Genomic DNA, 23,463 nt, shown 5'->3' on the forward strand with positions numbered 1-23,463 from the left:
CAATCAAGATTTGTCCATATATATAAAACAACAAATGAAGTACCATTAAAAAAAGAAGGGCAAATTACAAGGACCTCCCCTAACTATTGCCCAAATAACAACAGGCCCAATAGTATGGAGCAATGAGACCGGCATCCCCTAATGCGCCTCAAAAGTTAACTCCGTTAATAGAAAATGTGAAGTGATAAAAATGCCCTCTCTCTAGGTGTGTAATTTTGGCCTGGCCTAGGTTGCCCCGCTGTCAGGCCTGTCAAGCTCCCACGAAAAATTGGGCCAAACCACTTGTGCAAAATCTTTGCCTAGTGGATAATCGGGCTTGGGGCGGGCTTGGCTTTTTTTAGTTTTTTTTTTAATAAAAAATAGCTTAAAATTTAAGTTAGGCGTCGGGCGGGCCGGGCCTCAGATTGGGCCAATGGGCCTAGGACTAGGCTAGGCCAAAAAACCCATAGCCTATGTCCTAGCCCGGGGGGATATGGACAGGCCTGGTCAGGCCTCGGGCCGACAGGCCCTTTTACACCCTACCTCTCTCTATCTTTCTCACCTTCCTCCACCACACTCCTCTACCCCAGGCTAAAGCATAGCCCTCTTCTCCACCCTACCTTATCCTACAATTCCCCCTATAACAATCCAACATCGACCACTGCCACCACACACAAAGAACAACAAAACCAAAAATAATACAATACACAACATAATCAAGCCAAAAAAAGAAAAAAAAACCTCTACCCTTAATTCATCAAACACCCTCTCTGTCGGCCCTAAATTAAGCCCCTTCCAAAAAAATAAAATCCATAAGTTAAGCAATCAAGGGAAAAAAAAAACATAAATCAAGCGTGTTCAGTTGATAAAGGAAAAGGGGGCTTTGAAGTTGGAAGGTGTTGGATAATGGCACTAGGGTTGGGGTTGCAGCTAGGATTGCGTTGGAGGCGGCGTTAGAGGGCCATGGAAGGCAATGGGGTTTGACGTGGAGGCCACTGGTGATCATCATCAGCATGAACCTAGAGCCAAGCTATATATCTCTCATTTGTGCTTGGGCGAGAAGGTTTGGTGGCAAGAAAATTGAGGTGAGAGGTTGGTGGTAACACGATGGAATTAAGGGAATGAAAGGCGTGGTGTTTGGGAAGCTGAGGTAGCGGCATGAGGGGAGGGATTGTTGGGGGCAATGGGGTGGGGTGGGAGGCGGCCGTGGCTTGGTAAGTGGCAGGGAAGTCCAAGAGAGGGGAAGGGGGAACACAAAAAGAAAGGGAATGGATAGGGAAGAAGAGTAAGAGTGACTAAAGGTAAACTGGTAAAGGTTAAAGAGTTGACCCATTTCTTGAAGGGTAAAAATAGAAAATTTAATCCAAAAATTATCTACACCATAATATTCCATCCATCTCTCTTTCTTGGCACCTAACGGCGAGGCACTCAATGATATGCCTACTCAAATGTTAGGGGAGTCAATGTCATTGTCCTATGCTAATGGGATCAACTATCTATTAAGTAATGACACTTCAAAATAAGTGTTGTAGTCGTGTACATTTTTTTAAGGATACACAACAGGGGTGCATGTAAACATGGCGAGAGACACATTAGACATGGTGGGACACGATTCGGGACATGACAAGTCTTATTTTAATTTTTCAAAGGTAATTTCTAGGGTCATATTAGAATATTTGGAAACAAAATGATTGGTTTTTAAAAAAATATAAAAATCATATGAAATCATCGGCAATGTAACACACATCTGAAACACATTTGTGAAGTGGAGAAACAACCTTCTAACAATCCTTGGAGCCTAATGCAACACAGATTTAGGGGTTGTTTGGGAAGTGTTAAATTAGTATACTTTTTGACTTTTTAACAAAAAATGTGAAATGTGGGTTGGGGTTGAAGTGATATGGTAGAGAGGTGATGTGACCCAAATAAGAGGTAATGTGATCCAAATAAGATAATTGCTTAGCACATGCCAAACAAAGCCTTAGTCTCTGGTTAATTAAAATTTAGTTTTTTTTATGTTAAATTAGTGTTGGTTTTTATTAATTTTAGTTATTTATGAATGTAATATTTACATACATAGCAAATAAAATATTTTTTTTACATATCCCCCCACTGTATCCATGTCTTGAATTTTTTGAAATTATCATGTCCCATGGCCTGTGCCCGTTTCCAAGGCAGTTGTAATTTGGGTGATTATTAGGGAAGGTTCGTGTAATTTTTCGAAAAGATAAACATATACCTTCATCAATAAGGCAACAAGGAAAATTACTATAAAAGTAAACTGTTGAAAAGGAAATAAATTTGATAAATGAAAAACTGCCTGAACAAGTGTTCACCAACTTTTGAAAATATTCTGGCATGGCCATGTATCCTTTAGCCACTGTTGGATGGAGCATTCAATTAGATAAATTGAAACCTCACTTAAAATAACCGCTATTCAAATACATCATTAGGAAATTCATTTTAAGTTCCACTCCATGTTAATTTTAGAATAAATATACTCTATTTTTATGATATCATGTTCTTAAAACAAGTTCTCTGCCTACTTTTTTTTTTTTTTTACATGGATCCCCTGAGGTATCTACAGGGGAGGTCCTTATAATTGTCAGATCCCTCAGGAGAGGTCCATGTAATTTTCCCCAAAGATAAGGAAACAACAAGAAACATTAAGTCTCACATTAAAAATTATTCACTAACATCAGCTACTTTTATTGCAAGGGGGCAATTTATAGCGACCCCGGTCTTTTCTCGTTTGATTATTGTATCCGGACTTAGGTTCCGTAGATTCTGTCATTGTATAATTGTTGTTGTTGTTGTCCCTTATTTTTCTCATTTGGAATTATAGGATGTGTTTGGGCAGGTCTGTTTCAGGTTGGTGGGGTTTAGAAACCAAGTGTTGCTGTCCAGAATTTTGGATCTTTGCTCGAGCGAGGAGTTTGTCGCTCGAGCGAGATGTTGTTTTGGTTCTTCGCTCGAGCTGGGGTTTGGTAGCTCGAGCGAGAGTTTGCGTCTGGTTTGGACCTGTAGCTTTGCATTCTTGGCTCGAGCGAGCTTTTCTTCGCTCGAGCGAGTTAGTTCGTTCTTCGCTCGAGCAATAGTTCCTTCGCTCGAGCGTGAGTCTGGTTACAGACCTGAGGGTTTGGGTTCTTCGCTCGATCGAGTTTTCTTTCGCTCGAGCGAGCTTTTGGGTTGTTGGCTCGAGCAAGGTTTTCTTGGCTCGAGCGTATATTTTCTGTGTCTGGTCGCTCGAGCGACCAATTCTTCGCTCGAGCGAGCCTGTCAGGTTTAAATAGGCAGCAACGTGTTTCAGATCAGTTTTTCATTCCCTTTCAGATTCCAAAACCCTAGGTACGAGTTCTCTCTCCCTCTACGCATCTTTCTCTTAGGATTGATCTACTTAGAGTGAGTTTCTACCTTAGATCCTATATTAAAAAGATAGAGTGGGTCGAGGGCTTCCATTTAATCTGAATTGTTGGTAGTTTGGAGCACTTTTGAGTTTGGGCTTTCATCTCCATCTTCTCTTTTGGGGCTATTTCTTCGAGGTAGGGATTTCCTACTCCATCTTATAAGTTTTGTTCTAAGTTTTAGTATTTTGATATGTTGGGGTACTTTGGTGATTTTGGGGAAAAACCCTAGTTGTTTAAATTAATTAATTTGTATAATTAATTTAAGGGAATTGGGGAATTTGGTTAAATTCTTGAAATTGGGAAATTTATTGCTTAAATGGTGTAGTTGGATAATGTAAATCACTCGCCCATTGAATTGTTGATATATTTATCTCCAGTCTAGAAATAACTGTTTTGGGCTATCGGTGGAGGATAGTCGTGATTGTTGTAGACATTGCATGTGGATTAGGAATAACTGAAACTAATCACATTGGTTAAGTCATTAAGTTTGACTATTGCATTGATACAGAAAATACGTGTATTGATTGAGCATTGCATTTGCATACATTGTTTTGTGTGGGAGGAGATAGGGGATGTACTCCACGGTTTAGGGGAAGATAGGGGATGGACCTCTAAACCGGATTTTGTTTGGGAGGAGATAGGGGATGGACTCCATTAGCATCACTTTTATGTGTGCTTATTTATATACAAGTGTTTTTATTGATACAGCACTAAAATGTGTATCAATCTGGAAGTATGAAGTGTTTTGATTTGAGCTTGAGTCTCATTTGTTTGTTGGCATGGGAAGAAGATGAATATGATGTTTATAATGCACTGCTGTAAGTTTGGCCGGGTTCTGAGCCATATTGATAATGTTGGAAAGTGGAACGTGTCATTGACATTAGAGTTATGAGACTGTAAAATGTTGAAATTGATTATCTTGGTTAACCATCTATTGAATGCTATTGCTTTATTCAATGCTTATATTTGGTTTAGTATATTTCTACTGGGCTGTGGCTCACCCTTTATGGGAACATCATTTTCAGGTCTAGGTGATAAGCTACCTCCCAGGACTTAGCTTGGAAGGATTTGGATTGTGAAGACTATCTTTAATTGTTTGTTTTCATTTGATAAATAATCAAGCCAAGGGATTTATTTGTATTTGAGTTAGAACTCATATTTTGTATCCAAGTGTTGGCTTGGAAAGATGTAAGCCTGTAGGGCATTTTATTCGATGTTACATGTAATGCTTTTATTTAGTAATACTCTGATGAATGAATTAATAAATTGTTTTCTTTAAATAATGCATGTCAATTGTATATATATATAATGGGTCTATTTTGAGGGCGTGACACAATTGAAAAGATAAAATCTATGCACTAGCTCAGTTCTTGAAACATCAAGAAAACAAAATGCAAAAACAGAACACGCAGTCATACACCTTAAAAAACTTATACAATTTTACAACCATTGCCCCTGATGCAAACTGATATCTCCAACAAACAATAATGTCAATTATTACAGTAATTTGAGTTTATCCTGTATTATTAAGAATTGGCAATATGAGGGTGCTATATATCTGAGAAGCGGGCTCTTGCTGCTCTCTAGATGTATAACAATGCTAAATTGATGTTCTAGAGAATGATATCAAGTACTACGTTACCTGAATGATTTGACAGCATTCTTAAGCTCAGGATCTTCCAATATGTTTCTGGCACTCAAAGGAACATCTGATAAAAGCACATCAATAGCAAGAATGCCACAAACAACTTAAAGTAGTCAAGTTGGCAAGGTGCAAGGCCCAGCTCAAAGTTCAAGAAGTACGGCACTAAATAAAATTCCAGCTACAAAATTAGCTCCAGTCAGCTCCTCTTTTAGAGCTTCCATTGTCTCGTCTTCTTGTACTTTCCTAAGACAACTTAACCCAACTACATGGTCATCTCTCACAACTATTCTTTTTAAAAAAAAACAAAAACAAAAACAAAAACAAAAACAAAAACAAAAATGCTCTTTAATTTGTCATTTTGACATAGCTGACTAACACCCAAATGCAAGTTTTGGGTGGAGGTATATCAAGAAGCACGAACACTTGGTGTACACTGACATGACAATGACACTAGTCAAACACATCCAAGCATGTCCAACTATTTTTAAATTTTTTCAAAACTTGGACACAATTCAGACACTTGTAAAACACATGTCTATTGCTTAAACATATATAAAACAAATTAAAAGTTTAAATAAAATAACTTGGAATCCAGCAATAAATAAAAAAATAAAAATAAATAAAACAAACAAAGAAAGTAAATTCATACCTATTCTCATCTTTTTTAGACTTTAAGAACTATTCACCATGCTTGGTTGCGTTTTTTTGAAATTTTTTTTGAAAAAGTGATTTGAAAACCATTTTTTAAAAAACAAATCCTTGCTTGGTTTTCCAAAAAATACATCATTACAATTTCAAATTTCCCTCCAAGTTAATGATTGAAACAATTAAAAAAACACAAAAAAAATTACATCAAAACATTCTCTCAGGTACATTATATATATATATATATATACATGCTTGGTTTTATGAAAACATAATGTGGCATGTACCCATTTATGGGTATATATCTTACCATTAACTGTATCACTTTTTTATAAAATTTTCACTCATTACAACCATAGAAAATGTAATTTTTTTTTTCTAAATTGGCATTAAAAAATTTATTTCGTATAATCAAATTTTCATAAATGCTATGCACAAAATGAAATCATAAATTTGTATTCACAGAATCGTACGCTTGGCAAATTTATGTAAAAAATTTCAAAATAATCAAAATTTATTTACAAATTTGCAAAAATGGTAAATTTATACAAATTTTCAAAAAACATAAATTTATACAAATTTCCAAAAAACACAGTGAATTTATGTACAAATTTCCGAAAACTGTAATTTCAAAAAAGCGCCCAATTATTTCAAATTGGCATTAAAAAAAATGTGAATCGATGTGTAAATTTATTTATGAAATCATAATTTTTTTTTTTACATTTTTACGATTTAAAACATCATATATTTATGTTTATATTTATATTCAAAATCGTTGAATTTCCATGAAATTTAAATAAATAGTCAAACTAAAAAATAGTTCTGGGTTGTCTGTGTAAATAATAAAAAAAGAAAAATGTACCTATATGTACCATAGTCTTTCCATGGATGATAGATAGAGAGACAAACAGATTAGGGAAAAAAATAAACAAGCAAATATAAGACATTTGGGTGGGACAATGCACACCTTTTGTTACCAAAGCCAATATCCATATACAATTTTATACTAAACATTCATAACAGAAAATGCATAAAGGAATATGTGTGAATTTTTTTCCTGCTATGCTTATGAAAATGTCAAACAAATTTTAAATCTAAACATTCATAACCGAAATTTATATAAGAGAAGTTGACAACTTACTAAGGCAATGCAAGCATCCATACAATATTCGGTGCACTAACATCAACAAGGGTCACTACATATATCCATATGTTCTACCGCAACACATAAGTTAAACAAAATTCATAAGTCTTACATAATTCTAACCACAAAAGATTATCCAATTGAACAATACAAATGACAAATTTAATGTGGTACTATGGATGAACCCTATGGTTATTCCACATTGCTGTCGCAATTTCATCACGAAGTTAAACCATTTCATTCGTGACTTTATCTGCTTCATTGGAAATTCCTACCGCAGGAGTTGCGGGTGCTGCTTGCCCCGCACGTGCATTACCGCCCCTGCTAAACCATGGATCGTTTGCAGAGTGCATGCGAATCTAGTTGTGACAAGCACAACATGCTGTAACTATTGTGCCTTGTCGCACTTGCATGTAGTTCGGCATAGATCTCAATATAGAAAAATGATTCTTCAACACCCCAAAGCTTCGTTCTATCACATTTCTTAGTGATGAATGCCGATAATTAAACAACTCCTTATACCCATTTGGACGACGTCGACGTCCACAAAATTGGTCCAAATGATAGCGTTTTGAACGATATGGTGCGAGGAATCCCATCATATTTGTGAAACCCGCATCGACCAAGTAATATTTACCTACATGAGTATGTTACATTAACACAAGTTTATTAGAAACTATTTTCAAGTAAACTTTTAAAAGCGTCGTCATTACAAACCAAAACCCTTACCTGTAGGAGGAAGTGGGAAGGATACATCGGGGCGTGTAAGCACATCGGATAACACTCGTGAATCAGTTGCACTACCTTTCCAACCGGGATAAACAAAAGTAAATTTGAGGTCAAATGAGCATGCTGCAAGAACATTTTGTGTTAGTGCAACCTTCTTACCACGATATGCAGTTCTCTTTGAAGCAGGTGCATGCGCTGCAATGTGTGTACCATCGATTGCCCCAATACAGTCCTACATTACGCAAATATGATAATTATTACATTTGTCTGCACCCAAATTTCATTGCATACTCGTCAGAAAATTACAAAAAAACAAGGGATCCCAAGCAAACCTTAAACCATGGGTAACGCTTCAGGTTGTTTCGAATTTTAGGAGGAATAACATTCGGGTCAGGAGGTCGAATGATAAGGACAGCAAGACGACACAATGCTCTCATCATAATTTTGAAATGTCTGTGAATGGTTTCCGTTGAGTGTTGAAAACGATCAGCCGCAAGTCTATATCTTTCACTATGTCTACATACATGCAAAAATATAGCAAGTGATTGCTCTATAGATAACCTGTTCTTGTCCACCTTTATGAACTCTCTGCGTTTCAATTCATCACTAAGGGACCTGAACGTTGGAGCATCCATCCGCAAGACCTCCCGAATTGTGCGTGGATGACCATTCAATAAATGTTGAGTGTACATTTCTCCAGTGTACGGACATGTCCGTTGGGGCTGCTTCCCCGGAATTCCATTGGTTGATTCCCACATCTGGCATACCATGGCAAAGTCCATGTCATCATCGTCTAATGCAATAAATGACGACCTCAACTGCGCTGCAATACTGTCTTCACTATCCTCAATATCAGCGCTATCCGGACTGTCCTCGCTGTCTGTGTTGTCCTCGGTCTCCAAGCTTTCCCCACTTGAATCCATCTCCGCCGTGATGTGGTCGTAGTTGGGAAATTCATTTGACTGAATGTTTATTGCGGCGTCCATATCGAACGGATTTGTTGAGTTACTGGGGTCCATTTTTGTAAACACGAAGAAAGTAAGATGAACATGAAAATGTAATTCAATCGATACATAAATCCATAATATTATCCATCCATAACATTATAGTACTAAATTTCTTTTGTAGTGATACAAGTCCATAACATTTTCATAGCCCTCATCCCCTAGACATGTGTTACCAAAAAAACCAGAAACAACAACTAACAAACTTTTACATGCTAAATAATGGCCCAAATGGAATATGTGGAAACTATGAGCCAATTCAACACAAAAGTGGAGAGGTAAGAGGCAGTTTCGTAATTCAAACATCTTTATTCAAATTCTTTCTAATTTTCCACATTGTTTCACTAGGATTTTTAAGTGCAAGAAAAGAAATTTGAGTAGTAAAAGAAAATAAACATTACAATAGTTGGTGTACGACAAGAAGTCCACCAAAACCACTAAAGTGAAGCAAAAGATTGCAAACATTTTCCTAAACCCTTCAATCCGTACTAATCAAAAGGAATCTCCGTAAAATAAAAAGAGACAGAAGCAGAAAATCACAAACACTTGTGAAAGTAATCAGCTCTCCTTTGAAAGTAATAATCACAAACACTTTTCTTAAAAGGACACACAAGCATTACAAATCACTTTAACAAAAATTTAAAATGCGAACATCAGAATTGTCAATGAACTTGGATTTTCCCACTTGAACATCAGAATAAATGACAACACCTTGTATCCATAGAATCCCACCTCATTATGCATGACAGGTATCAAAGTCCATAACTTCCTTACATAACCATAGTTGACAGATGAAATACATGGATTAAAAAAAAAAAAAAAAGTAGGCGCCGATTTTTAGTGTTTTAGCTACATACGTTGACATACAACAACTTGGATGCTGAACAAAACAAAATTGCATCCGTACAAAGTCCATAATTCCTAAGCAAGCTTACGAACCCAATGCATCTGCATGTTGGGTAGCATCTGCATGAACATTTTCCTCGTTGCTTTATCGCGGAAACTCTCACATGCCTTAACGTATTGGTCGAGAGTGATTTCGTCCATTGTTTCCAAACATTGGATACATGCTGCAATGGAGTTTTGTTTTTTCTCGGCCTGGCTCACTTCAGCCATTTTGTTCTGGAGAGCAAAAAATTCTTTTTTTGCAAGGTTTGTGGCAGTCCATGTATCAAGTGCCAAATCAAAGTGTGCACCCTTTCGCCCACCATTGTTGCCACTACTCCCACCTACCTTCGGGTCATCATCTCCGTCAATGTCATCATCAATAGGGATAGAATCGGTATTTGAGTTGATTCCAACACCAAAGGATGCACTTTGGATATCTCTTTCTTCATCAGAGGTTGGGGGTCCTTGGGTTGAAGCACAGGCAAGTGTGCCAGTGGCTTGGGAGTTGGCAAAGAGGACGTCTAACAAGTCAATGTGGTCTAGACCCTTTTTCTTGAACACTTTTGCTCTGGGATGTGCCTACAAAAATAAGACAACCAAAGATATGGTAAATAAGATTTTTTTCAGTTAATGTACTGCAGTATGAAGGTTGTACTCAATCCTACGGTGCTGGTTGTTACCTTAACATAGTGATCCCAGACATCATTCGGGGCGATGACCGTTTTTCTCTGCTCATCCCAACCGAACCCGGTATGCTTTTTCAATTTCACGAATGTATTGTAAGCTTGCTTGATGCGGTGATACTTTTGTTTCAAACGGTTAACTGTGTACCTAACTTTGAACTGACTGTACAGCTCGTCGTCAATTCAAGTCCAATGCCTTGTGGTGAAAGAGTTTTTTTTTGGTTAACGAAGGGTCTTGCTTCACCTCCTCGGCCATCAATTGGATGAAGGCCAACTCAATCCTACTTGTCCACAACCTCAGTTCTTGCACATCCTCAACGAACCCCTCACTGTCCATCTATGAAATACATGTATTACACATGTGATAATTTGTCATGTGTCATGGGTAAATGTTAAGTGATGAGGTCTTACATAATTCTTGAAAATAGCAACTTACAAATTCGAATAGAAATGACAAGCGAGTGGTTAACGCAAGGAAGAAAAATGAACATTTGTGTACAGTCACAAGTGTATAGTACTGCACGGATGACAATTGGTTTCTTTTGTACTACAGTACTGACATGTTGCACATGGCAACAAATTTCATAGCATAAGTTGCAACAAGTCAAACAAATTGACTAGAAATGTGTTACATGTATACAGGTATTTCGTATGTGTAAACAAGCACGTTTGGTATAATGTAATATGCTGTGTACAAAAAAAAAAAAAAACATTCACAAGGAATAGAGTTACGGTGTTTTAATGCATTCTTGTTTCGGTAAACATTGCATGTAACACATTTACGAAATGCAGCAAAGTAATATTTACCTCCATGTCGTTTTCAGCAAAAGAAGATGCAATAGAGTCTGGTGTGTGTGCTGCCTTTAGCTTCGTCTTCAAAGCGTGTTCAGTAAATGGGGGTGTACCTAAATGAACTGCACAGTGCACTTTAACAATATTCAACGTGCCTTGTTCAAGAAAAATACATTTAATACAATTACAAGGGCTGAAAGACCTTACTCCTTTCCTCACGAATCTTGGTACAACGGAGATCGAATCGACCACAAGAAACTGATGGTGTCACTACATCAACAACGATGACAACAATAAAAGTACATAAATAAGTAAAACTTCCTGTTGGAGGAGACAAAGATGAAATGACTACATCAACAACGATGACATCAACTGCACATTTCCTTCTTCTCTAGCTTTTCACATTTCATTTTGTTTATACTAAGGCAAACTATTGATAAGATTTTACATTTTAAAAACATAAAAATAATGAGTTAGTCAAATTACGTATCCTTTTCTCCTTCTCAATTCACATTTTATTTTTAATTAAAATCTAATACTGATTATGATTAGAAAAAAATGAACAAACCCACCATACTTGTTAATAAATCTTTAAAAACACTTTCTAATTAAATTTCAAATCTTTTGTGCATAATATCGGTTTTGATGCTAGTGTAGTACACTATAATTTAACGCCTTATAACTTAGGAATCATTCTATACAATTCTTTGAAGTTCTTTGAAGTGCTTACATTTCATTGATAAGATTTATGCAAGCTATTCAATTGTTCAGGCATATAGGTAGGTGATGAGTTTTGCTTCTTCACTTTGTTTATTTTGACCCAAAAAATCCAAAATAATATGCATATATGCATATTGGAAGCACCATTTGGACCAGTTAATAATAATAAATCACGGAGTTAAAATTATTTAAGCACTGGTAAATAATATGTTTTGGACCATTTGGACCCTTTCATAATAATAAATCATGGCGTCAAAATTATGGTTTAGCTAACCATTGCTAATTTGATTTTTGCTAAGTAAAATGGGAATTGTTTAACCTTGCTGAAGCCCCCATTTTGTACACCAAACCAGAAGAGTGAACCCAACAAAAAATCTGCTTCATTTTCATATAAGAGAAGGACTTCAATACCGATTTTGGAACCACAGTTGGGAGAGGGGAAACTATGACGAACTTAACAAAATATGATCAAGCTAATTTCCCAAATGAAAAGCATAAAATCTGTGCTTTGTATGTCCGAAATGTGGAAAATATAGTCTGAAATCAAAACTAGTTACCCGAAGGTAGAGAAATTTCTTTTGGTTTCAGATGATTAAATTATTTTCCAAAAGCAAAGCAGCGAACTAAACATTCATAATCTGAAAGGGATTTTCAGATTCAACTAGGGATTTGGTGTATAAAACAAACCACACCAGTTTTAGGTTTACATATAAAACTTCAGTCTCGAGATTGAAGTACCATTTTCGTCTAAATGCTACCGTAAAGAATAGATTTGTTGAACAAAATTTCATTTCCTACAAATTTATGAAGAAGAACACTTGCAAAATGGAAGGGGGAAATAGAGATCAAAATGAAAACATGATGAACCAAAAATAGTGCGACTAACCTCTTTGTCGTCGGATCTTCGTCACCCTGAGCTCAAAGCGACCACACCTGAACAGTCTTTGTCGCTGGCCGTCGTTGTTGCTTTGGTGTTGCCGACCTTCGCATATCAACGAAAGTGAAGATGTGGTAAAACGTTTGGTAAAGGTAATAAAGAGCAAGGCGGAGGCTATGAAGAGGAGTAGAAGTAGATTCTACTAAAGCCTACCTATTCCCATCACGTGAAGAATCAGATGATTATTTTTTTTGAAAACAGAACTCATTTTTCAGAATAACCAAACAAGTTGTATAAAATTTTCAAAAAACCATATTAAAAAAACCACAACCAAACACAGTGATTATCTCTGGATTGATTATTCACATATATGACATATACTAATGGTTTATGCTTATATATGTCATACAATAAATATATAAAACTATATATTTTGCATGTGTCCCCCACGTGATGTGTCCTTTATTTTTTTGAAAAACTCTATGTTAGTGTGTCGATGTCATGTCCGTCTCGTGCCACATGCCAGTTTCTGTACTTCTTCGAAGGTATGTGTTCAAGTTTCAACTTTATCTAATATTCATATCCAAGGATACCAAGAAAAGGCTAGAGATCATATTTATAAAATATTTCTTTTATTTGTTATGATAAAATGAAGTTTACAAACTAACATACAACATTTTATGCATACAACGGGAGTATTGTGCATAGTAAACCTGCCTATGTATCCATACTTGATGGATGCATCTCTAAATAAGCATGTTGGTCACATATCATATATGGTATACCCTTACTCAAGTGTTCAGTGTCTAACATAGATACTTCAAAAATTTAGAAGAGGCCACCTACCATACCAAATAGTCACATATAGACCACATAAAAAAGCATAAATTATTGAATCTCACATAAATATATGGTTGCTCAAGCCTCAACTAAACCAGGGAATGTATGCATATTGTTGTAAAACGAAGCAACAGAACACGTACTATATTCTTTCAACACTCTCATTGCTAATGAGCTGAATCCACACCGTGGAAGACCAGGCACTCCTTTCATGTAAATCATCACAGGGATGTCATTGACATCCTGCCATAGAAGCCAAAAGCTATCAATAAAAAAGACTAAAAAAAAGACTCAAACTTTAATCTGGATAATTAGAGAGAGAAAAAAAAGGACTCAATATCTAATGTGAAAGGTACAGACGACTACTGTCAACCTGCTCAACAATGTCCTTCAAAGAAAGGTCAGAATTCTGAAGCTTATTAGCGGGCATGAAGTCCTCATGTGTGTCAGGATCATTTGGCACTGTAGTTGAGTATTGCATCCAATGGTGGTTAAAGGATCCAGCTGCCTACCAACAATTAAAGCAAAAATAGTAGCAATATCATTTCTATGATCAATCATTAAGAATGATTTGTTCTAAACATGAGACCAGACCACACACTTGCTGGTTAAAATTTCAAGAAAGCCTTTTTTTGGTCAATTTTTTTCGAGTGTAGTATAACAATTAAAGCATTTTTTGTTTGCAGCTTATGATTAAGGATCCAAGAAATCTAGAACCAGATGGTTTTGAATATCTTAAAAACTAAGTGGTTTCTTTGTTGTAGGAAGAGTGCATGGAACAGTCTCCTACATAAGTGAGTCTCTCAGCAAGTCCAAAATTAATGTGCAGCAGCAACAGAGTGCTACAGTCCTAATGCAAAAAATTAACATTGTGTGGTTGATAAGTTGGTAAAAATATGTAAGATAAGATTTGAAGGTTTGTATGGGGTGACTAAAGGGTAAGGGTAAGAAAGGAAAGGAAAGGATTTTGGTGCCTGTTTTGGGTGATGTGTACAGTACCATGCTAAATTTTGGCTCTTTTGTGTGCAAAAATTGTAGAATGATAAAGGGCTGACTTGAGGTGGTTTGAAGGGTTTATTGAGATAAAATAAAGTTCAATCAAGATTTAGAAAGAAAGTTCAATCAGATCCGGTTAAGAGGGTATTAGATGCGAAAATTGTAAAAAGATTTAAGAAAAATGAGGAAAACAAAATTCTAGGCACCACTCCTAGATACCATATTGCAATTTGCATCACATGATCACACAATACCAAAAGAGTTGCAAAAACTTCCACAAACTTCTCCCAAGCGCGTTCTTCACTGAATAGGAGCATTACAAGGCTTCCTATACACTTTAGAGCTAAGTAGCCCAAACACGGACATGCGACACGAAACATTTTCAAAAAATGCAAGACATGACACACTTTGGACACATTAAGATTTTTTTATTTTTTTTTTAAATTTATTACACGTCATATATATGAATAATTTGACAATGAAAAATATGTAACATAGCACTTATTACATTAAAAAGTTATATTTTTCATAACTTAAACATTAAGATATCATTTACATAACAATTACATTTTAAAGAATGCAAAATAAATATTGAGCATTATAATACACATGATGTATTCATCTAATAAATGTTTCAAGAAGCATCGCCGAAATGTCCACAAAAGTGTCGGTAAGGTATCCGATATTATGAATTTTATATTTTTAACTGTAGAAGTGGCAAACACACTTTTAGGAGTGTATGGAGTGTGTCAGTCGGACACGACATGCTTCCTCCCAAGAAGTTTATGTACTTCTTGGCTTGAGAGAACTTCTAATTTACTTGGACTACTAAATAGCAACAATACTTTTAACAAAACCTATTTAAACCCCAACTAAAACATATATTTGAAAACCTAATAATATAATTGACCATATTATGACCCATGGGTTACAGCCTATGTTCATAATTTTTGCAAATTACCAAAATACATTTAATCTACCAAAAAAATATTAAAAACTAATCCATAGCGTATTTAACATAAAATAAACATAAACAAGACTTTATTAAGATAAAAAACATACTATGCATTGCTCCTATAGGAACTAACATAAAGCATTCCAATTTCGTATTTAAGTTACTTCCTTCTTCTTGTGGACTGCATCCATTTCCATAGATGCAATTTTCTAAATTCCAAGCAGACATGCAAGTAGGCTAGAATATATAAATGTGGTTGATCTTGCAGTAGCACAATCTATTATTGCAAAATCTATTTCATTTATATTTTTATGTTTCTAAAGAATTAGATTACCCAAACTCAAAAACAAACAATGTTTCAGATGCAAACAAATTTAAACTTGCATGAATCCCACTTCAATAATCACATTTAAAGGAGGAAAACGTGGTTGATGGCTTTCATGAATAGAAAGATCAATAGCAAGCATGACAATCTGATCACGTTCATTTATCTGACAAAGCAACAATATTAGGAAAACTTCCCATAACGTAGTGAACCTTTTATGTGTATGAACATAAGAAATCATGGTAAAGGAACATATGACAGAATGATCTGGGCAAGAAACACTGAATAACTTTTCATGTGAAGAACTTAATGTCTCACAACTTAAACCAGTAGAATTTGGAAAGACAATGTATAAAGAAGTTCAAAGTTGTAAGAGGCTCTAACTAGAAATAAGAAGTGAATTTGAAAGTAATGGCCAAAAGGCATGCATAGATGTTATTTTTTTATCAACAATGCCATGGAGCCACAAAAAAAGAAACAAAAAATAAAAAATAAAATTAAAAGCTCAAAAAGTGACGAGAAAGTGAAGTGTGCGGGCTAAATTCATTCCGGTTGAGGCCCACCTCATACTAAATTTGAATTACACCATACAATTCATTCTCTAATCATTTTCCAGGCTACTTTTTTCTGTCTCCATCAGTGTTGTTAATACCATTCCGTACCAGAGGGTACCGCCTGAAATGTGCTGTTCAGGAAGAAAAACGGGACACAGCTACTCTAACTCCGTATTGGCTATGTTCTCGGCCTGTACCAGACAGTTTCGGTCATTCTGGATAATATCGGCCAGAAACCTTTATCTTGCGGGATACACCAGTACACAATCTGGAAAAAAAATTAGAGATTTTGATACAAACATAACGTTGTTGAGGGCTTGACTGGTAGCCATGAGTGACAACAATGGCAGGTTAACAATGGAGGAGGGTGCTCTATGACATGAGACTTCTTTTTCTTCCGTAGCAGATCTTGAGCTTCTTATTGGCTTTTACGACTTTGATGGCCAGAACAATTTGACACCTTATTGTGGGTTTGCTTTACTTCACCTCTTGTCCTTTTTCTTGCAGTTTACTCTCTCTATGTTCCTCTCAATTCCTTTCTCTTTGATTTTGTGTGTCCTACATCTAAGTTTGATTGGGTATCTTTGTTTTGCTTGTACTGATATTTATGTATGGCAGATGTTCGATAAAATGCCACTAACAGTGGCTGGCTTTTACTACTGCATTTTTGTTAAGTTTTTTTTTCCACTCTTCTGGGAATGCACGGTGGCTTGGTGGTTGGTGCTCATACAATGCCACTAACAGTGGCTGGTTGTCATCCATCCATGCTATAATTAACCTTTGTTTTTAAAAGAGAGCTTAATTATGTTTTTCATTGTGTTTATGTACTAGACAATGGGTTTGTATTTTAAATCATTTTAAGGTATATGGAATTTGTGTTTTAAGGAAATAACATATAGATAAGATGAGTGTTGTTAAGATGAAGATACTAAGGTGGATGTGTGGCAAGACTAGGAAAGACAGAATTATGAATGAGTATATTGGAGAATGGGTAGGAGTAGCACCAATAGAAGATAAGTTGAGAGAGAATAAATTGAGATGGCTTGGTCATATGCAATGAAGACCAATAGAGATAATAGTGAAGAGATGCGATGCAGTGACGGTAGACGGAAGTATTAGGGGACGAGATAGATCTAGATTGGCATGGTCTATGGTAGTAAATAGAGATATGAATCTCCTTAATTTGACTAACGAAATGGCCTTTGATAGAGTCAAGTGGAGAAGAAGGATTCATGTAACTGACCCCATTTGATGAGACTTAAGGCTTGGCTTGGCTTGGTTTGGTTTGGTTTGAAATTTGTGTTTTAAGATTTTAGTTGTTTTATAAGTCCTTTCAAAATATGAGAACTTGTTTATGTTATGCTATAATTATCTAGTATTTGGCAATATTTTTAATAAATATACTCCAGTACCAATATGTACCGTACCAGTGAAAAAAACAGTACCTTGTCCGATACAGGATTGACAACTTTGGTCTCCATATCTTTTCCTTTTTCTTTTTTTTTTTTTTTTTGGTTTTATTCCTCCCTACAGGAATTAAATTCCTAATAAACCTACACGCAAAAGACTAGTTTGCTTCCAAGTCACCACTTGAGGCTAGTGAATCCACACTTGCACAAATTAATTTCATGCAATCTCTTTATATTTTCACCTTATGTTTTGATTTTAGAAGCAAAAAAAAAGAACGTAAATAGGGGTAGAGGCACATCAGGACCAAGGGCTTCGATAATGCGATAGTTGCGGTTGAGACTCCGACACTGGTCAAATTCAAGGATAAGAAGCAGTTCAACAAATGGTGTAATGGCTCGAACTGTGCCAAAAGCATTTATCAAGTATGAGCCGCAATACTGACCCAACTAGCAACTTGAGCCTATAGCCACATTTTCTTATTAGAGATATAAATGTAATTTCCATTTGAAGTTTCAAGTATGTACCTAATTTTTATAACTCCACTTTTTTTGTTTTTCTTTTTTTAACAAAATCCATTCAATTTGTCACTTTAAATGTTTGATTATGTTAAAATCTTCTCTTATAAATTTTATATTATTTCCCCACCTTCTCTCTCATGTCTTTCTCTATACCTCTCTTTTTGTGTATGTACCTTATATTGTTTGCCTACTTTCTCTCTCATGTCTTTCTCCATACCTCTCTTTTTGTGTATGTATGTGCATGTTGATATAATTTTGTTCTCATTTTTTATGATGGCATTGGTTTTTAAATCATGATGATCATCATGCAAAATTAAATTAACCAAAAAAAAAAAAAAAACATAAAAATTCGACTTACTTGACCATATCTCTAATTATAACTTTGGCATCACGCTGATTTTTAGTCCTACCACCAAATGAAAGATTTTGAATATTGCTAAGATTTAAACTCAATGTCACCCCTTCTGAGCAAAAAACATAGCTCCACCACTTCACATATACAGCAGATGCTATCTCATTTACCAAATTTGAACTCAATTATAAGCCTATTACACTAAAAATAACTTCAATGATGAACTAATCTACAATCACACAAGACATTGAATATAGCAACAAACCTTCACCTATCTAACATGGCGATAAAAATAAAAAGCAACGAACTCATTTCAAATTTTTCCTAAAACTGAGCAGACCCATTCACACACAAATCGCAAGTAAACAAACAAACAAACAAGGTTCACAAATCAAATCAATCATTTGAAGCAGATTGATTATAACAAGAAGAACCGTAAAAGGAGCTAAGAATTAACAAAACAACAGCATATATACAGACCTACCTTTGTAGCGGAATCAAAAGCAGAGAAGAGAGTGACTGATGGCCGGAACGGCGACGAAGACGGCGAAGAGGAGAGGCTGGCGGCGGTGAATCAGTGGAGCTGAGCAGTGAGTCTTCTCCTCCACATGGTGTTTGTTTTTTTTTTTTTTTTTGGTTTTGTTTTCTTGTTTCTCAACAAATAGCATTTGGGGGAAAGGCTCGAAAGCAGGAGTTGCGATTTTAGAGAAAGCTGCGTCTGAATCAAATGTGTTAACTTTTTTTTTTCAATAAATTTGAGAGTTTCTATTTGTCGATGGGGTCGTACGGGTGTACATGGTCCGGATTAACACTATTGTTTATTTATTTTATATATCTATATAATATGGAAAGAAGGTTTTTGAATCTTTCATATATTTTTGTCCTACGTGGCATTCATTAACGGCTGAGATGATTCTTGACTCGAGATCAGATGGTCAAAATGTGTTGTTAACCAAAATGTGTAGTTCTCAATGCTTTGGTTTCCCGCCCATGAAAAGAGTACCAAACACACCTCAGACTCTCATTTCCAGCCGTCCTCCATTCTTTCTCACATCTTTGATTTCAAAATTACAACTCCCTCCCCGTCTCATTCGCTGTTTTTTATTCATATTCTTTCTCTTCAACCCCCCTCTCGGAGCCCAACCCTCGCCGAAGACCCTACCCTAAACCGTATTCATTCTACGTTGATCGGTCGCAGCCATCGAGAAAGCGAAGGTGTCATGTGAGGTGTCTAAGAAGATTAGGCGTGGTAGGCTTTGCAAGTAAGCTAATTACAATTTTTTTGGCATGTCTAAGGTTTTTATGATATGAGTTTAGTGTGATTTGAGTTTTAATGACCTGGGTTTAGTATATTTCTTTTTAATTTTTTGTTGCTTGTCGTTTTTGGGAATTTGTTAGGTTGTTGTGGCACAAACAATGACAAATTTTGGTTTGGTCTCTCTTCTACCTCCCTCATCTCTATTTAAACCTGAGAATTTCATTGTAGGTATTGTGCCTATTTTGTGCGTCTTTGTGCATACACCATGTTCTGTAAAATGCCTCAATTAAAATAGTGCATATTATCAAAGTAATTTTATCAAGGTAAGGCACCAAGAATCATATGCTTCAATATTATCAAAGCGTGCGTCTTTGTGCATACACCAAGCAATTTTATATATAGATTTTTTTAATTATTCTGGTCTAATTCTGTGATTATGGACATTTATGTTGAAAAGATTTGGTTTCCATTAATTTGTATTTCCTTTCTTCTTCACTTATGTTGGTTGCTAATTTTGATATCTTTGGGTTTTTATTAGTTGGTGCACTTTTTTTGGATTACATTAGTTGGTGTGCTTCACTTTTATTGAATTTTTATTTTTCTGTCATTGGTATTCCTATGGTAAGAGATAATTGATAAGGGAAAAACAGAGAATCGTGTGTGACTGTGTAGTGTGGGGGAGGGAAATATAGTGAGGATCAATTTGGTTTGCGGTTGACATTCAATTTCTATGGTCACTAGCATAAGGCACCAAGAAACCTCACCATTAATCTTTCTTTTCTTTTTTTTGGTCTCTGACATTTTGTCAGTCAATACATTTGCATTTTTTGTATTAGCCTAGCATTTGGGTTATTGGGTTGTACTTTTGAGAGCCACTTAACTGAAACATTTTCTTCTCACTTTTGAGAGTAAAGAATAAACGGTTATACTGACGGTTTGGTTTGGAAGCTCATTGTTTTGTGATTTTAGATTGATTTTTTTAGGTTCACAATAATTGCAGTTTGGTTGTCCAAGATAAAGTTTGGGTTGTCTTTGTAATCACAAAACTCAAAAGTGGCTACAAAAATAATTAGTGGTTAAGCGTGAGGGTGTAATTGCACCGAATTAAAATTTTAGACTGTGTTTGGTTGTAGCTATTTGGAAAGAACAAGAAAAATGTAAGTAAAATTTAACTACATTTTATTCCTATTTAACCTATCTCTTTCCTCTCTTTTTCTAAATTTCTACACAAACTCATGAATCAAACACATTATTTTTTTAAAAAAATTCCTACCCAAACACTTGAATCAAATGTGTAATATGTGTCATTAGGCTACATTTATATCATGTATTTGGGTATTTGGGTAAGAATTTAAAATGAAAAGGAGAAAATGTGTGTAAAAAGTAAAATGAATACTATATCTTATTTACATCTCACCCACTTATCTTGGTGCTAATGAAGTCTCAAAAAGCCTCCACCTTTATGCTACTAATGTGTCTGTTTGGCATTCATGAATTCAGATTTGGCAAGAGCATTGCCTGCTCCAGATATAGACCATCCAAATGGAACACCAGGCCATAAGAATTATGGGTTGAGTGTTCTTCAACAACATGTGGCCTTTTTTGACATGGACGACAATGGAATCGTTTACCCTTGGGAGACATATACTGGTAATTTCCATGCATTTACTTTGTCATGCTATCATTTGCTTCCTACTGGACCATAACTTCACCTTCACGAAAATAACATAATGAGGAAAGAAAGACAGAAAATTTGATTTGATTGTTTTTGTGCATTTTGTCAAGATGAAACTGTTGGTCAAGGGCTATGACCTACACTATTCAAGTTTCCCAAGTTTTGTCTTTGGCCATGCCAATATGGTGGCTGGTTGAATCACTCTGCTGCCCAGAAAAATGTCAGGTCACAAGTTGTCTCACACTACGTTTGGATGGGGTGGTTTGGTGAGAAATGATGCAAAAGTGAACTCTTTTCTCATTTTCAATTTATCAATTGTTTATAAATTGAGTGAGAAATGGTGAGAAAGAGAATTTGTTTACTAAGGTTGTGTTTGGAGATTTGGAAATGAAAAAGGGAAAAGATTAGTGAAATGTGAGAAAAATATAATTACATTTCAGACACCTTTCCTCTCTCTTTCCAAATCCCTTCTCAAAATTCATGAACCAAAGCAAGTTTGTTTCATTTTTACCAAAAGTGATGGGATTTAGTGAGAAACAAGATCGTATTTTTACCTAGAGTGATGAGATTTAGTGAGAAACAAGTTGATTGGTTACAAGATTGCCCGAAGAAAGATAAAAATTCCACTCATATCCCCCTCTCTTGATAGTGAAAATCTATTTTTTTCTCATAAATGAGATATCACAATCATTTCTTTTCCTTTCTCACCCTCCAAACGGAGTGTTAATTCTAAATGTCATTAATTACATAAAGCCTATTGGGTTTTTGTCACTTTTTTTTTTGTTTTTTTTTTTAAACCAGCGTTCTATTTTGGTTTGGTTAGCCCTCTCTTTTTTCTCATTATTTCACGCATGGAGTCTATTGGGTTTTTGTCACTACATGCGCAATTGGATGCTGATTTTTAATCAATACATATGCTGATTTTTAATGGGTAAATTGTATTGATATTTGATAGCCTGAAGAGTGGTGGTTTTTCTGGGACATATTATTGCTGGGACTAATAAGAAGACTTGCGAGTAGTTGCATTTTACATTGAGGTTGGTCTGAGAATTTTGTTTTGTCAGAATTATATTTCTTGGGCTATGTTTTATTGGATTGAATTGTTCTTTTATGTAGCAGTTACCATAAGTTACACTCTATCTATAAGGCATTGGTTTAAGTTTGGATTAGAATATATTTGGGAATGGCTTTAGTCACAAGTAAATTATCTATTGGATGGCTCTGGAAGCCTTTTACTTTGGCCATTTTTTAGGAAACAATTTCGATTTCTTTGTTAATATTTTTCCATTTAAAGTATATATGGGAGTGCCTTTCTTCCTTTAATAATTAGTTTTCCTAAATTTCAGTTTGTTTCTTTCTGCCATTTTCATGTTGTGTTGTGTCTTTTTGTTGTAGGTCATCAATTTATGGGTTTTCGACATAATCGAAGGTATAAACTCTAAGCGATTTTTTTGTTTTTTATTATATCTGTTTCATTACTCAAAATTGTAGAAAATTTATTTTTTTGGGGTCTATTACGTATTGGGTCTTTTGGTATTTTGTGCTTTTTTTTCCCCTCCACCCCTCTCCTCCTCTTCTCTCCTTAATCTTTCTTTCTTTTGAATTTATTTGGGTTTTTGATTTATATCCATTTTATTTACAAAGAAACTATAAATTGCAAACATTTTTTTCCCTTCCCCGTCTCTATCACATTTGTTTTAATCCCCATTGAAATAAAAGCTAACAAAATCATAGTGTATTGCTTTTGTTGTCCCATTGTTCTTCCTACATGTGAGCTCATTTTTTTCAAAATATGATTCAATTGGTAAGAGAAAATATGTGTGCTTATTTTTTATCAAGTGCATTAGAGAAGATAGTAAAAGTAGATGAGGAAAAAAGGTGAAGAACATGGGAGCAGGTACCACAAGAATTAGCATATTTTTTAGCAGTTAGAAAGTTCATTGCTTACTATGTGACGTGATTTGGAAATAGCCAAACATTAGTTATTTTTTATTTCAAAATGGATTTAATCCATCTGACTTATTCTTTTCGAATCCTTTTAATTTGGCTATTTTTTAGGGATTTTTT

At 35.3% G+C, this 23,463-nt stretch overlaps 1 protein-coding gene across 2 annotated transcripts; it reads right to left on the reverse strand.

Annotated features, from left to right (window-relative positions):
• Positions 1-9,153: 9,153 nt before the first annotated feature.
• Positions 9,154-13,942, reverse strand: LOC114302091 (uncharacterized). 2 transcript variants are annotated; one of them, XM_028247058.2, is made up of 7 exons: positions 13,727-13,942; positions 13,497-13,596; positions 12,523-12,618; positions 11,124-11,186; positions 10,932-11,038; positions 10,122-10,461; positions 9,154-10,020 (listed from the first exon to the last, which is right to left on the reverse strand). In XM_028247058.2, exons 1-6 carry the CDS (start codon positions 13,832-13,834, stop codon positions 10,303-10,305), a joined length of 633 nt encoding a protein of 210 aa, XP_028102859.2. In that variant the 5' UTR covers positions 13,835-13,942; the 3' UTR covers positions 9,154-10,020; positions 10,122-10,302. The 2 variants fall into 2 exon arrangements, with proteins under 2 accessions (XP_028102859.2, XP_082734137.1); XM_082878011.1 differs by lacking the exons at positions 9,154-10,020; positions 10,122-10,461 and adding an exon at positions 10,580-10,811 and having other exon boundaries at positions 13,727-13,933.
• Positions 13,943-23,463: the final 9,521 nt, after the last annotated feature.

Source organism: Camellia sinensis, chromosome 7 (genome assembly GCF_055761805.1).
Source record: "Camellia sinensis isolate YWXY chromosome 7, ASM5576180v1, whole genome shotgun sequence".
In the NCBI taxonomy this organism is placed as follows: domain Eukaryota; kingdom Viridiplantae; phylum Streptophyta; class Magnoliopsida; order Ericales; family Theaceae; genus Camellia; species Camellia sinensis.